Here is a 16,939-nt window from a genome sequence, read left to right as displayed (position 1 = left end):
ATATATATATATCCATTCTCCCATTGTGGGACATCTGGATTGTTTCCAGCTTCTGGCTATCACAAACAAGGCCACTATGAACATAGTGGAACATGTGCCCTTGTGGCATGGTGGGGCATCTTTTGGGTATACGCCCAAGAGTGATATAGCTGGATCTTCAGGTAGATCTGTTTCCAATTTTCTGGATCGTTTTGGTTTGCATTTCCCTAAGGACTTTGAACATTTCTTTAAGTGCTTCTCAGCCATTTGAGATTCCTCTATTGTGGATTCTCTATTTAGTTCTATAGCCCAGTTTTTGATTGGGTTGTTTGGTTTTTTTGGTGGTTAGCTTCTTGAGTTCTTTATATATTTTGGATATTAGCCTTCCTTTAGATGTGGGGAGGAGGAACAGTCAAGCTGTTGTCCTGTGTGAAGATGTTCTCTGGGAGGAGGGTGAGGGTGGTTCTTACCAACTGCTTAAGTGCAACAGATCTTCTGGGATGGCTCAGGATATGGTGTCTTCAGGGAAGCAGACTAGTCTGCCCCAGTAGAAAGCACCAGGTAAAAGGGGAGTGGTACTTGGTGGGCAGGGTTTTTGGGGGGTGATGGGTCTCAGTCTCAAGTCCATTGGGCTCCCAGCGGCAGCTCTGGGACTTCAGGGGTAGGGGGATGGGTTCTTACCAACTGCTCTGAGTGCAGGGGATCTTCTGGGAAGGCCCAGGTTATGGCATTTTAAGGAAGCCATTTCTCTTTTGAACTTAAAACATACTGTGCTCTTGTTATATGTTGGAACATCTTTTGGATATATTACCAGGAGTGGTATAGATAGGTCCTCAGGTAGTACTGTGTCCAATTTTCTGAGGAACCGCCAGACTGATTTCCGGAGTGGTTGTACCAGCTTGCAATCCCACCAACAATGGAGGAGTGTTCCTCTTTTTCCACATCCTCAATGAAGGGGAATGCCAAAGTGGGGAGGAGAAAGTTGGTAGGTGGTTTGGGGAGCACCCTCATAGAAGCAGGGGGAAGGAGGATGGGATAGGGGGTTTCTGGAGGGGAACCAGGAAAGGCAATAACATTTGAAATGTAAATAAATAAAGCATCCAATAAAAAGAATCAAATATGATAGTTAATATTACTATTTGAAAAAAAAAAAGTTCTCTTCTAACTAGAGTATGATTGACCTACCAGGAGCCAAATTAAAAAAAAAAAAAAACTGACTCTCCCTCCCTGAGATCTCATCAACTATTCATAACTCTTCATTTAGGGCTGAGGGCTTACAAACCTCTTCCCACTCCATGATATCATATGACTTGGATTGATCTTATACAGGTCTTATGAAGGGAACCACAGTTACTATGAGCTCATGGGTGCAGAGGTCTTGCCATTTTCAGAGACGTACACATGTGCATATGATGATAATATAAATGGCTCATTTGTGGATGATTACTGATGCTTGATTTCTGTACCAAATCAGTTGTGATATGGCTGCCCACTGCAGCTAGGATTTTAAAGTCCCGTATCATAGGCTTATGTCGTAAGTGCTTCACTTAAATAGTTTGTTACTTATGGCAACTTCATGAAGTAGAGGCTATGACATCAATTCTCAGGTGAGGAAATAGGTACAGTGGAGTTGAATTTCTTGCCCAAGATCATTAATTGGTCAATGATGGAATCAGAGCATGAACCTATGCTCAGCAATCATTGTTTTGTAATGTTTTAAAAAAATAAGTGGAAATCATTTGGTCTATTAGTCACTGAAATTGGCCTTGAGTGGAGCTTTCTAAACTCTATGGTCTGAATAGATCTTCAGCCCCCTGTGATATTTCTCTTTTTTTCTTTCTCAATGTTAGTCGGAGTCCTCTTTTCTGTGAAGCAGAAAGTAGAGGAGATTTCACTGGTGATCCTCCTGAATGGGAAGTAGATATGAGGGTCAGAAGAGATAAGCAAGCTGTTCCAACGGTGCCACCAAAGTAAGGAGATACCAACCTAATGTTTTATATCTTTGTTAGGCATGACTTAAAATATACCAAGGAAACAGTCAAGGACAAGTCCTGTTTGACTAAAGACACATTGTTCTTAAACAGCTTCTAGATCAGGCCTTCCTGGGTTTGTTTAAATTGCTAATGATGATAGTGGTCTTGTTAGTCTGTTACTAGACAGTAGACATTCCATAGGAGTTAGCAGAGTCCCTCTTGGGTACTGTGATAGTTGGTCTTACTTGAAGACTGGAGTCTAGGAGACATAACTCTGTTTGTGTCTGTAAGGGTGTTTCCAGGGAAGATTAACTGAATGGGGTAGGGTTCCACCTCAAAGTGCATGGTCTCTCTGTTGAGACCTACAATTGGTGGTCCAAAGAAGCACCCAGATAGCCTTCTTCTGAAAACATAGTAATGGTTGTCATTACTGTTCTCTGATAACATCATATTTTACCTCTTTAGCTTTTCAACATCAAGTGAAGACCATCAGGTCTCCAAAGAGCCTCAGGCCTCTGGAACAAGCAGGCCTGAGCCTGCTGAGATATCTTCATGAATCAAAACTCATCGGTTCTCCATTTTTCCAGAATGCAGATGGTCTGGTGATTTCTTATCCCTTTTTTAAAGAGACTAATTTGCAATTTTAAGTAAAGTAGAATGCATCCTTCTTATATTCTCATTTTTAAAAAGGAACTGTCACTGCTTTTAACTGTACAGAATCTGATTGAGGAATAAAATTTTCCCATTAATGTTGTGTCTAATTATTGAAGGACTAATGTGCATATTTTTAAGCCTAATGGTCATAAATAGTTATTTTTATCTTGAAAATTTTTTATTGTAATATTTTACTCTGTGAGAATTTCAGGGATATATACACTGTATTTTGAACTTATTCAGCCCTCCTGTTCTTTCCCTTAACTCCTCCAAGTTCCATCCTTCAACCTCCCTATCTCTTTCCAACTTTGTCCTTTATTTATTTATTTTTTTTAAAATAACCTAGTAAGGGTAATTTGTGCTTCTCTCTTGGAAGGAGGAGTGGGAGGTGGTTCTCAGCTGAGCTCACAGCTACACCCCATCACCAGGAGCATCTGGCCCTGCCTAACAGCATGTATTTGGGAGATGCTAATGTCCTCAGGAGGTGTGAGACATTAAAAGGAAGATTTCATGTACACAGCTTTTAGAAGCTCATTACCTAGGCTGGAGTGGAACTGTTCTGTGATGTCACTGTTTTGGGGCTTACTCATACATCTCTAAGGTGGCCCAGTAAACTCACAAGTTCATTAAGCTAGACTCTGGATCAGCTGGTGTTCTGTTTTATTATTATTTTACTTATTTACATTTCAAATGTTGTTCTCCTCTGCAAACCCCCCTCCCCATCTCCCCTTTTCCTCAAGAGGGTGTTCTCCCACCCACCTAACCCCTCTAGAATTTCAATAGGGCAACAAGCCTCCATGTGACCAAGTCCCTCCTTTCCCGTTGGTGCCGGATAAGGCAGTCCTCTGCTATTTGTGTAGCAGGAGCCATGGACCCACTCATGTATACTCTTTGGTTGGTTGTTTAGTCCCTGGGAGCTCTATAGCGTCCAGTTAGTTGATATTGTTCTTCCTGTGAGGTTGCAAACCCCTTAAGCTCCTTTAGTCCTTCCCCTAACTCTTCTATTAGGGTACTTCTGCTAATGTCATCCCCATTTGGTCCTGGGAACCTCTGTAATCCTTGGTATTTGGAATTTTCTAGTGGTCCCCTCCCCCCCCCGATTCCCCACCTGTCTTTTACTGTGAACAGACACCATGACCAAGTCAATTCTTATAATGACAATATTTAATTGGGGCTTGCTTACAGGTTCAGAGGGTCAGTCCATTATCATCAAGACAGAAGAATGGCATCATCTAGGCAGGCATGGTGCAGGCAGAGATGAGAGTTCAACATCTTTATATGAAGGCTGCTAGCAGAATACTGGATTCCAGACAGCTAGGATGAGGGTCTTAAAGCCCACCCCCACAGTGACACACCTACTCCAACAGGGCCATACTTTCTAATAGTGCTACTCCCTGGGCCAAACATATATAAACCATAACATTCCAATTCCTGGCCCCCATAGGCTTGTTTAAATATGAGTCTATGGGGGCCATACATAAACATAGCATAATGCAAAATACATTTAGTCCAACTTCAAAAGTCTCCATAGTCTATAGCAATCTCAACAATGTTAAAAGTCCAAAGTTCAAAGTCTCTTCTGATATCTATCCAATCATTTAACTGTAATCCTCAAAGCAAGACAGGAAACCAGCTGGGCAAACTCCAAACTCTGAATCTCCATGTCTGATGTCAAAGCAGTCTTCAGATCTCCAACTCCTTTTCATCTTTGTTAACTGTAACAAACTTCTTTCTCCTGGGCTGGTTCCACTCCCTGTTAGCAGCTTTCCTCAGCAGATAGCCCATGGCTTTGGAATCTCAAACTTCTTGGAGTCTCCAAGGCATGGCCCCTTCTGCCCTGGGCCATCAACTGCAAATGAGGCTGCACCTTCACCAGTGACCTTCCATGGCCTCTCACAGTGCCAAGCCTCATCTGTTCTTCATGACCCAATTCATCCCTTCAAAACCAGTATCACCTGAGTGACTTACATATTATCAAGTACAGCTGCAGCATGAGGTACAACTGTAGCCGTCCAGTCCAGCAGCCACAAGTACAAATGGGTTTTCTGGAATGGGGTCAAGGTCCTGGAAAACCATTTTGGGGTACCGGAACTGCAGGAAGGGTTCGTAAAAATTAACCAAACACAGATGTGTTTCAATCAGCCATCTTTCATTCAGTACACTTTTTTACAAGTGAAACCAGGTAGAATAGGTAAGGCAAAACCCCTCCCCCAAGTTCGTCAGCAACTGGGCCCAATCAGCAACTTCTCCTTCAGTCTCTAGAGGCAGGACTTCCGGTGTAACTGGAACTTGGAGAGTGGCCTGGCAATTAGCAGGAGGTGGGCAGAGAGGCGTGGTTATCTGCAGCAAGGCGGGGTCTGATGAATCAACCCTCAGCAGAAGGAGGGTCGCAGTACAACCTTGGCTATCTCTGGAACATAGCTTCTTTGTGCTCTCAGAAAACACTTCCCAGAAGATTTCACCTCAGTGATGCTGGTCTCTTCTTAATAACCACTAACTTTTTAGCTCCAGCTAACCAGCATCAATTGTCCTAGTAGTCCCTTCTATTTGTGACTCTAAAGCCAGAGCCAAATAGCCCAAACTGCTGAATTCTGCTGCTTGCTGTAGCTGGAACATGGCTAATATCCACTTATTAGGGAGTCCATACCATGTATATCCTTTTGTGTCTGGGTTACCTCACTCAGGATATTTTCTAGTTCCATTCATTTGCTTACAAAATTCATGAGCCATCATTTTCAATAGCTGAGTAGTATTACACTGTGTAATGTACCACATTTTCTGTATCCATTCTTCCATTGAGGGACATCTGGGTGGTTTCCAGCCTTTGGCTATTATAAATAAGGTTGCTATGAACATAGTAGAGCATATCTCCTTGTTATATGTTGGAGCATCTTTTGGTTATATGCCCAGTAGTGTAGCTGGTTAGAACTATTTCCAATTTTCTGAGGAACCATCAGATTGATTTCCAAAGTGGTTATACCAGCTTGCAATCTCACAAGCAGTCTAGGAGTGTTCCTCTTTCTCCACATCCTCTCCAGCATCTGCTGTCACCTGAGTTTTTGATCTTAGCCATTCTGACTGGTATGAGGTAGAATCTCAGTGTCATTTTGATTTACATTTCCCTGATGATTATAAGGATGTTGAACATTTCTTTAGGTACTTCTAGGGCATTTGAGATTCCTCAGTTGAGAATTTTTTTTTTTAGCTCTGTACCCCCTTTTTAATTGGTTACTTGGTTTTCTGAAGTTCTTTGTATAGGTTAGATATTAGCCCTCTATTGGATGTAGGGTTGATAAAAATCTTTTCCTAATCTGTAGGTTGCTGTTTTGTCTAATTTACAGTGTCCCTTGCCTTACAGAAGCTTTCAGTTTCAAGAGGCCCCATTTGTCAGTTGTTCATCTTAGTGCTTGAGCCATTGGTTTTCTGCTCAGGAAATTTTCCCCTGTGCAGATGTGTTTGAGGCTCTTTCCTATTTCTCTTCTATTAGATTCAGTGTATTTGGTTTTATGTGGGAGGTCCTTGATCCACTTGGACTTGAGCTTTGTTCAAGGAGATAAGAATGGACCAACTTGCATTCTTCTACAAGCAGACTGCCAGTTAGACTAGCAGCATTTGTTGAATATGCTTTTTTTTTTTTTCCCCACTGTATGGCTTTGGTTTCTTTGTCAAAGATCAAGAGACCATAGGTATGTGGTTTTATTTCTGGGCCTTCAATTCTATTTCATTGATCTACCTGCCTGTCTCTGTACCAATACCACATTTTATTTTTTTAATCACTATTGCTATTTAGCACTGCTTGAGGCCAAGGATGGTATTCCAGATGAAGTTGAGAATTGCTTTCTATCTCTGTGAAGAATTGAGTTGGGATTTTGATGGAGATTGCATTGAGTCTGTAGACTGCTTTTGTTAAGATGGGCATTTTTACTATGTTAATCCTACCGATCCATAAGCATCAGAGATCTTTCCATTTTCTTTTTTTAATTTTATTTATTTATTTTTTTAGGATTTATTTATTTATTTAATGTATGTGAGTAAATTATGTCACTGTCTTCAGACACACCAGAAGAAGGCATCAGATCCCATTACAGATGGTTGTGAGCTACCATGTGGTTGCTGGGAATTGAACTCAGGACCTCTGGAAGAGCAATCAGTGCTCTTAACCACTGAGCCATCTCTCCAGCCCCCTTTCCATCTTCTGAGGTCTTCTTCGATTTCTTTCTTCTGAGACTTTAAGTTCTTGCCATACAGATCTTTCACTTGCATGGTTAGAGTTACACCAAGATATTTTAGATTATCTGTGGCTATTTGTGAAGGATGCATGTATCTGTCCTCCTGACTGAGTTTTCTCTTAAAAGTATCCACCACACTGGTCAAAGAATGTTGATTTTTCTTTTTTCTTTTTCTTTTCTTTTTAAAATTTGTTTACATTTCAAATGTTGTCCCTCTTCCTCGTCTCCCCTCTGCAAGTCCCCACCCCTCCCCCAGCCTCTGTGAGGGTGCTTCCCCACTCACCTCCCCAATCCCTCCCACCTTACAGTCCTAGCATCCCCCTATGCTGGAGCATCAAGCCTCCACAGGACTAAGGGCCTTCCCTCCAGTTGATGCCAGATAAGGCCATCCTCTGCTACATCTGCAGGTGGAGCCATGGGGTCCCTCCATGTATACTTTTTGGGTGGTGGTTTAGTCTTTGGAAGCTCTGGGGATCCAGTTAATTGATATTGTTGTTCTTCCTGTAGGGTTGCAATACCCGTCAGCTCCTTCAGTCTTTCCCCTAATTCTTCCCTTGGGGTCCCCGTGCTCAGTCTGATGGTTGACTGTGAGCATCTGCATCTGTACTGGTCAGGCTCTGGCAGAGACTTTCAGGGGCCTGCTATACCAGTACTTCTGTCGGCAAGTGTTTCTTGGCATCAGCAATAGTGTCTGGGTTTGGTGTCTGGAGATGGGATTGATCTCTAGGTGGGGAAGTCTCTGGCCTTTTTTCCATCTTTGTTCCACTCTTAGTCCCTATGTTTATAGCAGCCTTGTTTAAAATAGCCAAAAGCTGGAAACAACCCAAATGTCCCTCAACTGAGGAATGGATGTAAAAATGTAGTACATTTATACAATGGAGTACTAAGCAGCTGTTAAAAACAATGACTAGACTCTGTACACATGTCCCACCAGAAGAGAGATGGTCTCTCAGGAGTGCTCTCACTCCCAGGCTCAGCGATGAGATTGCCACTTTCTCTCCAATAACTATCCAAAGCAGGACTGGCCAGGAGCTTACAGGACACAGGAACAGTGGAACAGCTGGGACAGGATACTTCAGGTCTCAATGTGCACCTGGAGCCTCCATACCTAAACCCTGCCCAGGAGAGAGCTGGTCTTGTCCAGGAGTGCTGACACAGGCTTACAGGCCCACAAGAGTGACAAGCTCCAGCCAGAGACGGCAAGACCAACTAGCACAAGAGATAACCAGATTGCCAAGTGCAAGAACTTTATCAACAGAAACTAAGGCTACACGGCATCGTCAGAACCCAGTTCTCCCACCACAGCAAAGTGGCTGGATATAAAATTAACTCAATCAAATTGGTAGCCTTCCTCTACTCAAAGGATAAAGAGTCTGAGAAAGAAATTAAGGAAACAACACCCTTCAAAATAGTCACAAATATTATAAAATATGTTGGTGTGACTCTAACCAAGCAAGTGAAAGATCTGTATGACAAGAACTTCAAGTCTCTGAAGAAAGAAATCAAAGAAGACCTCAGAAGATGGAAAGATCTCCCATGCTCATGGATTGGCAGGATTAATAGAGTAAAAATGGCCATCTTGCTGAAAGCAATCTACAGATTCAATGCACTCCCCATCAAAACTCCAACTCAATTCTTCAAAGACTTAGAAAGAGCAATTTGCAAATTTATTTGGAATAACAAAAAACCCAGGGTAGTGAAAACTATTCTCAACAATAAAAGAACTTCTGGGGGAAATCCCCATCCTTGACCTGAAGCTGTATACACAGCACTAGTGATAAAAACTGTATGGTATTGGTACAGTGACAGGTAGGAAGATCAATGGAAGTGAACTGAAGACCCAGAAATGAACCCACACACCTATGATCACTTGATCTTTGACAAAGGAGCTAAAACTATCCAGTGGAAAAAGGACAGCATTTTCAACTAATGGTGCTATTTCAACTGGAGGTCAGCATATAGAAGAATACAAATCGATCCATTCCTATCTCCTTGTACAAAGCTCAACTCCAAGTGGATCAAGGACCTCCACATAAAACCAGATATACTGAAACTAATAGAAGAAAAAGTGTGGAAGAGCCTCGAACACATGGGCACAGGGGAAAATTTCCTGAACGGTATACCAATGGCTTATGCTCTTAAGGTCAAGAATCAACAAATGGGACCTCATAGAACTGCAAAGCTTCTGTAAAGCAAAGAACACTGTCAATAGGACAAAACAGCAACCAACAGATTGGGAAGAGATTTTTACCAACCCTACATCTGATACAGGGCCAATATCCAATGTATACAAAGAACTCAAGAAGTTAGACTCCAGAGAATCAAATAACCCTATTAAAAATGGGGTACAGGGCTAAACAAAGAATTCTCAACTGAGGAATACTGAATGGTTAAGAAGCACCTAAAGAAATGTTCAACATCCTTAGTCATCAGGGAAATGCAAATCAAAAGAACCCTGAGATTCCACCTCACACCAGTCAGAACAGCTAAGATCAAAAACTCAGGTGACAGTACAGCATGCTGATGAGGATGTGCATAAAAAGGAACACTCTTACATTGCTGGTGGGATTGCAAACTAGTACAACTACTCTGGAAATCAATCTGGCTGTTCCTCAGAAAACTGGACATAGTATTACCTGAGGACCCAGCTATACCACTCCTGGGCATATACCCAAAAGATGCTCCAACATGTAATAAGGACATATGCTCCATTATGTTCATAGCAGCCTTATTTATAATAGACAGAAGCTGGAAAGAACCCAGATGTCCTTCAGCAGAGGAATGGATTCAGAAAATATGGTACAGTTATACCATGGAGTACTACTCAACTATTAAAAACAATGAATTTATGAAATTCTTAGGCAAATGGATGGAACTAGAAAATATCCTCCTGAGTGAGGTAACCCAGTCACAAAAGAACATACATGGTATGCATTCATTGATAAGTGGATATTAGCCCAAAAGCTCGGAATACCCAAGATACAATTCACAGACTACATGAAGCTCAAGAATAAGGAAGACCAAAGTGTGGATACTTTGGTCCTTCTTAGAAGGGGGAACAAAATACTCACAGGAGCAAATATGGAGGCAAAGTGTGGAGCAGAGACTGAAGGAAAGACCATCCAAAGACTACCCCACTGGGGATCCATCCAAAGGCAGACAGTATTGCAGATGCCAAGAAGTGCATGCTGACTGGAGCCTGATATAGCTGTCTCCTGAAAGCCTCTGCCACAGCCTAACAAATACAGAGGTGGATGCTTACAGCCAACCATTGGACTGAGCATGCGGTCCCCAATGGAGGAGTTAGAGAAAGGACAGAAGTATCTGAAGGGATTTGCAATGCCATAGGGAGAACAACAATATCAACCAACCAGATCCCCCAGAGCTCCCAGGGACTAAACCACCAACAAGTACACATAGAGGGACTCATGTCTCCAGTTGCATATGAAGCAGAGGATGGCCTTGTCAGTCATCAATGGGAGGAGAAGCCCTTGGTCCCGTGAAGGCTTGATACCCCAGTGTAGGGGAATGCCAAGGCAGGGAGGCTGGAGTGGGTGGGTGGGTTGGTGGGAGAACACCCTCATAGAAGCAGAGGGAGGGAGGATGGGCAGGGGGTTTCTGGGGGGAGGGGACCAGGAAAGGGGACAACATTTGAAATGTAAAGAAAATATACAATGAAAAAAACACCTATTTCCAACAGCATAGTAGTTACTGTCAAGATTGTAATTGGGGGTATTTAGGTGAGTTTAACAGGCCATTGCAAGTAGTTATCAATTGAAACATTTAAAAATATTTTTTAATTAATTCTTTGAAAAAATCCTACATTATACAGTGTATTTTTATAATATTTACTCTTGGCTCTTCTCCCTAATTTTCTCATCTCTAGCCCTCTTTCCATCCCCACCCCAACTTTCTGTCTTCCTTTCGTGATACTTTATTGAATCTAATTTGTGCTGCACAGCGGTGGGACCATCCACTAGAGCATGATCCACCTTTCAGGTATGCCTCTTTGAGATTTGTGGTGTAAATAATCTGGAAAACCTGAGTTTTGAGTAGTTAGCACATCAATGAGAGCCCCCTCACCTCTACAGGCTACCTAAACAAGAAAAATGAAAGCAGCTGAGCATGGGCTGCCATACAAAATCACTTAAATCAGCCATGACTTTCCACCTTTGTTTCTGAGTGGTGTTGAGTGTGGAAGTCTGTCCAAATGCGGGTCTCTATGGCTTTAGAGGTCCTGGTTTACCTTGCTGTCTTGGTTTGGACTTGTGCTTGGGACATTGATCGTAAGTGAGCATTTGGGGACCCTTCCTAGAAAGGGTAGTGTGTAACAATTGATTGCCTTCCATGCAGGTTCTTTTGGAGGATGCTTCCTTGAAAAAGTAGTGTGTAGTGACTGCTTTCCATGCAGGTCATTTTCTTCTGTACAGAGCTGAGAGGTTGCTATAAATTTTCTGGAAAGATAAATACTTTCTGGCAAAGCAGACTTGTGAAATTACAGGTTTTCTCTTTCTGCCTTATGTCTAAGTTCTCAGACATCCTCCTTTCCTGTGCTTTGGTCTTTTCTGTATAATGTATCTCATTTACAGAAATATTCCATGGCTCTACATCTCAGTCTGCCTTTTCAAGCCTACTGCCAATTATCTGTACTTTGATAGTATTGAAATTAGTGGTACCGTGTCTCTGAAACTGACCTTCCTACATCTAGAATCTCCATATTTCTTCTTGATGATGATATTGCTTTCTGATACAAGTCTATATAATTCTAATACTTGGGAAGGTGAAGTTGGTGAATCAGGAGTTCAAAGTCACCTTTGGCTACATAGCAATTTCAAGGCTAGCCTGGGCTGCAGAAACACATACTCAAATGTACTGCTCTGCCAGTCACCCATATCAGATCGTGATGGTCCTAGGAAGCCATGAAGACCAAGATAAAGCAAGTCTGTCATGTTTAAAGGTTCATTTTTAATATATTACCCCCATTTTCACCTAGAATCAAGATACTTCCTAGCGTTAAGCTCTGACTAAATGCTAGCTTTTCCAAGGCAGAATTCTTGTGTTATTATTATTTACAAAGTTGGCTTGTCTATTGCCTTTGTTAGAAGTGAAGTTTACTTTAGAACTAAACTATACTTTCTTATTTGTCTGTCTAGCTTGGAGACCTTGTAAGAGTGAGGACCATATGTGGATTCTGGTATCCTTTCACTTTACAATGCAGTCTTTAAGGCTAGTGCAGCAGTTAATGGCTGAAATAGACAGCACATGCAGAGGAAGTGGTAACTAGCAGATTCCAGCTTCCTGGGACAGATTGAGTAAGGTATCTGTGCCCTGGTCCTAATTACTGTTTGGGGGCAGGAAACATTGCTTAAGTTGATTATTCAACAGCTATGTGTGGTTCTCAGTAATTTTTCAGATGTTGGAGGGACCACCATAAAGTGTCCCAATGACTGAAATGTGGCGATGAGAGGCGGGAGTAAAGCTTAAAAGCATGGACTTTCAGTATGTCTGGGTCCACTTACTTTTTAATTTTAGGTGTTGAGATTTTTTTTTCTTTTAAAGAAGCTCTTCCCAATTCTCTTATTTAGGGCATATTAGAATAACATTTTAAACACACAAAGACATAGATGTACAACACCCGCCTTCCTCCAAATTCCCCCAAACTTACCTTGTCTTCTTAATGATGGCTTTTCTCCCAAGACCAAGAACTCATAGGCCCCATTGACTTTTGGAGGCTTCTGTAGTCTCACCCTCATTGACCACATATATTTTCCATTATGAGAAGTTCCTCCCAATGCATCCATTAAAAATCACTGTGGTGGTTGGCTTCCTGAAGATCTCAGTGTATAGGCTCAAGGTAGGTTTCCCTTGAGGGTGGATTTTCCAGTACCGTACAGCTGTGAGGAGGGTGAGTTCTCTCTCTTCAGACTACTTTCTCTCATGGTTGAGGCTGTTTTGAGTTCCTCTGGACCATATTTTCCTTCATCCCCTCATAAGGTTTGTGGGGATAAAGTATTCTCTTTCACACACTCCTGAATATAGCACCTTTTGTGGGATCTCAGTTCTTCAGAAGGAAAAAAATCATAGGTGATTTTATTTTTTCATCCTTGATGTTGGTGGTTTTCACCTGTGAAATATCAGATATCTATCTATGTGTGTGAGGATAATTAAGCAGATGTATTTTGAAAATAATGATAGTCTCAAAGTTCTTCATAGGCTCTTTTTTTTTTGTACCAGAAGGTGACTTAAAAGTAATTTATTGTAGAAATTATCTCTTTTGTGGTGTTTTACTTTTTTTTATTTGCTTTTTATTGGATATTTTATTTATTTACACTTCAAATGTTATCCCTTTCCCTTCCCCCTGCTTCTATGAGGGTGTCCCTCCCCCCACTCCCACCTCCCTGCCCTGGCATTCTTCTACACTGGGGCATCGAGTTCTCCCAGGACCAAAGACCTCTCCTTCCACTGATGTCCGACAAGACTATCCTCTGCTCCATATGCAGCTGGAGCCATGGGTCCCTCCAAGTGTTCTCTTTGGTTGGTGATTTAATCTCTTTAGAGCCTTCGGTCCTTTCTCTAAGTCCCTCATTAGGGACCCCTTGCTCAGTCCAATGGTTGACTTTGAGCATCTGGTATGTATTTGTCAGGCTTGTCAGCCTCTCAGGAGACAGCTATATCAGGCTCTTGTCAGCAAGCATTTGTTGGCATCCACAATAGTGTCTGGGTTTGATGATTGTATATGGATTGGATCCCCAGGTGGGCTAGTCTCTGGATGGTCTTTCCTCCAGTCTCTGCTCCACACTTTGTCTCTGTATTTCCTCCCTTGAGTATTTTGTTCTCCCTTCTAAGAAGGACTAAAGCAACCACACTTTGGTCTTCCTTCTACTTGAGCTTCATTTGTCTGTCAATTGTATCTTGGGTATTCCAAGCTTTTGGGCTACTATCTATTTATCAATGAATGCATACCATGTGTGTTCTTTTGTGACTGGGTTACCTCACTCAGGAGGAAATTTTCTAGTTCCATCCATTTGCCTAAGAATTTCATGAATTCATTGTTTTTAATAGTTGAGTAGTACTCCATGGTGTAAATGTACCACATTTTCTGAATCCATTCCTCTGTTGAAGGACATCTGGGTTGTTTCCAGCTTCCATCTATTATAAATAAACTGCTATAAACATAGTGGAGCATATGTCCTTATTACATGTTGGAGCATCTTTTGGGTATATGCCCAGGAGTGGTATAGCTGGGTCCTCAGGTAGTACTATTTTCTGAGGAACTGCCAGACTGACTTCTACAGTGGTTGTGCTAGCTTGTAATGCCACCAACCATGGAGGAGTGTTCCTCTTTCTCCACATCCTCACCAGCATCTTCTGAGTTTTTGATCTTAGCGATTTTGACTGGCGTGAGGTGGAATCTCAGGATTCTTTTGATTTGCATTTCTTGATAACTAAACATGATGAACATTTCTTTAGGTGCTTCTCAGCCATTCAGTATTCCTCAGTTGAAAATTCTTTGTTTAGCACTGTACCCTATTTTTAATAGAGTTATTTGGTTCTCTCGAGTCTAGCTTCTTGGATATTAGCCCTCTATCAGATATAGGATTGGTAAAGATCTTTTCCCAATCTGTTGGTTGCTGTTTTGTCCTATTAACAGTGTCCTTTGCCTTACAGAAGCTTTGCAGTTTTATGAGGTCCCGTTTGTCAATTCTTGATCTTAGAGCATAAGCTATTGGTGTTCTGTTTAGAAAAATTTCCCCTGTGCCCATGTGCTCGAGGCTCTTCCAAACTTTCTTTTCTATTAGTTTCAGTGTATCTGGTTTTATGTGGAGGTCCTTGACCTACTTGGACTTGAGCTTTATACAAGGAAATAGGAATGTATCAATTTGCATTCTTCTACATGCTGACCTCCAGTTGAAACAGCACTATTAGTTGAAAATGCTGTCCTTTTTCCACTGGATAGTTTTAGCTCCTTTGTCAAAAATCAAGTGTATGGGTTCATTTCTGAGTCTTCAGTTCTCTTCCATTGATCTTCCTACCTGTCACTGTACCAATACCATACAGTTTTTATCACTAATGCTGTGTAATACAGCTTGAGGTCAGGGTTGGTGATTCCCCCAGTTCTTTTATTGTTGAGAATAGTTTTCACTACCCTGGGTTTTTTGTTATTCCAAATGAATTTGCAAATTGCTTTTTCTAACTCTATGAAGAATTGAGTTGGAGTTTTGATGGGGATTGCATTGAATCTGTAGATTGCTTTCAGCAAGGTGGCCAATTTTACTATATTAATCCTGCCTATCTATGAGCACGGGAGATCTTTCCCATCTTCTGAGGTCTTCTTTGATTTCTTTCTTCAGAGACTTAAAGTTCTTGTCATACAGATCTTTCACTTGCTTGGCTAGAGTCACACCAACGTATTTTTTAATATTTGTGACGATTTTGAAGGGTGTCATTTCCCTAATTTCTTTCTCAGTCTGTTTATCCTTTGAGTAGAGGAAGACTACCAATATGTTTGACTTACTTTTATATCCAGCCCCTTTGCTGAGGTTGTTTATCAAGTTTAGGAGTTCTCTGGTGGAATTTTTGGGGTCACTTAAGTATAATACCATATCATCTGCAAATAGTGATATTTTGATTTCTTCCTTTCCAATTTGTATCCCTTTGACCTCCTTTTGTTGTCTAGTTGCTTGCTAGAACTTCTAGTACTAATAGTTCGGTAGAGAGTGGGCAGCCTTGTCTAGTTCCTGATTTTACTGGCATTGCTTTAAGTTTCTATCCATTTAGTTTGATGTTGGATACTGGTTTACTGTATATTGCTTTTACTATGTTTAGGTATAGGCCTTGAATTCCTGATCTCTCCAAGACTTTTACCATGAAGGGGTGTTGAGTTTCATCAAATGTTTTCTCAGAATCTAATGAATTGATCATATGGTTTTTTTCTTTGTCTTTGTTTATATAGTCGATTACATTGATGGATTTTGGTATATTGAATCATCCCTGCATTGAATGGTTACTCCAGCTTGTTTCTTGGGACCATTTGCTTGGGAAATTGTTTTCCAGCCTTTTACTCTGAGATTGTGTGTGTCTTTTGTCACTAAGGTGCATTTCCTGTATGTAGCAAAATGCTGGGTCCTGTTTATGTATCCAGTGTGTTAGTCTATGTCTTTTTATTGGGGAATTGAGTCCATTGATGTTAATAGATATTAAGGAACAGTGATTGTTGCTTCCTGTTATTTTTGATGTTATTTTTAAGTTTGTGTGTTTATCTTCTTTTAGGTTTGTCAAAAGAAGATTACTTTCTTACTTTTTCTAGGGTGTAGTTTCCTCCTTGTGTTGACATTTTCCACTTATTTTCCTTTGTAGGTCTGGATTTGTGGAAAGATATCATGTAAATTTGGTTTTGTCATGGAATATCTTGGTTTCTCCATCTTTGTTAAATTAAGTGTTTTACTGGTTATAGTAGTATGGGCTGGCATTTGTGTTCTCTTAGGGTCTGTATGATATCTGCCCTGGATCTTGTAGCTTTTATAGTCTCTGGTGAGAAATCTGGTGTAATTCTGATAGGACTGCTTTTATATTTTACTTGGCCTTTTTTCCTTACTGCTTACAGTATTCTTTCTTTAATGTATTTGGTGTTTTGATTATTTTGTGACAGGAGCATTTCTTTTCTTATCCAGTCCATTTGGAGTTCTATAGGCTTCTACATTCATGGACATCTCTTTCTTTAGGTTAGGGAAGTTTTCTTCTATAATTTTGTTGAAGATATTTACTGGCCCATTACATTGGGAGTCTTCACTCTCTTCTATACCTATTATGCTGCAGGCTGGCCAGTCTGGGCCTCCCTCAATCCATGGGGGAACAGGGTCTTGATCAGGTTGACACAGCATTGGCGAAGAAAGGACAGACAGAGTTGACACAAGGAAGTGCAGGATCTAAATGTATTTCTCCAAAATGGCATCAGACTTTTACAGTCATTTCAAAAGAGAAAAGAAAAATCTGGCAGCTGAGCGGTCGAGGTACATCTGAGGCCACCTGAAACACACTCAGTCTAAAGCAGCCACCTCTTCTGGACAGGCGCTGCAATCCCTACTCTCCCCCCCCCCCCCCCCC

The 16,939-nt window shown here is 41.3% G+C and overlaps 2 protein-coding genes across 2 annotated transcripts in view; both read left to right on the top strand.

Annotated features, from left to right (window-relative positions):
* Nucleotides 1-2,701, top strand: part of LOC116101044 (oocyte-secreted protein 1-like) — a 10,441-nt gene extending 7,740 nt beyond the window's left edge. The window contains exons 4-5 of the mRNA XM_031384740.1: nucleotides 1,830-1,949; nucleotides 2,418-2,701. Of these exons, the coding sequence (XP_031240600.1) occupies nucleotides 1,830-1,949; nucleotides 2,418-2,508 (211 nt within the window). The 3' untranslated portion in view covers nucleotides 2,509-2,701. The remainder of the gene's footprint in view (nucleotides 1-1,829; nucleotides 1,950-2,417) is intronic.
* Nucleotides 2,702-11,011: 8,310 nt separating this feature from the next.
* The window catches only part of Oosp2 (oocyte secreted protein 2), an 11,976-nt gene continuing 6,048 nt past the window's right edge, over nucleotides 11,012-16,939 (top strand). The window contains exon 1 of the mRNA XM_031384739.1: nucleotides 11,012-11,121. Coding sequence (XP_031240599.1) covers nucleotides 11,046-11,121 — 76 coding nt within the window. The 5' untranslated portion in view covers nucleotides 11,012-11,045. The remainder of the gene's footprint in view (nucleotides 11,122-16,939) is intronic.

This window comes from Mastomys coucha, unplaced genomic scaffold (assembly GCF_008632895.1).
Source record: "Mastomys coucha isolate ucsf_1 unplaced genomic scaffold, UCSF_Mcou_1 pScaffold21, whole genome shotgun sequence".
NCBI lineage: Eukaryota > Metazoa > Chordata > Mammalia > Rodentia > Muridae > Mastomys > Mastomys coucha.
The sequence above is the reverse complement of the archived record's forward strand: the minus strand, read 5'-3'. Positions and strand labels throughout refer to the sequence as shown.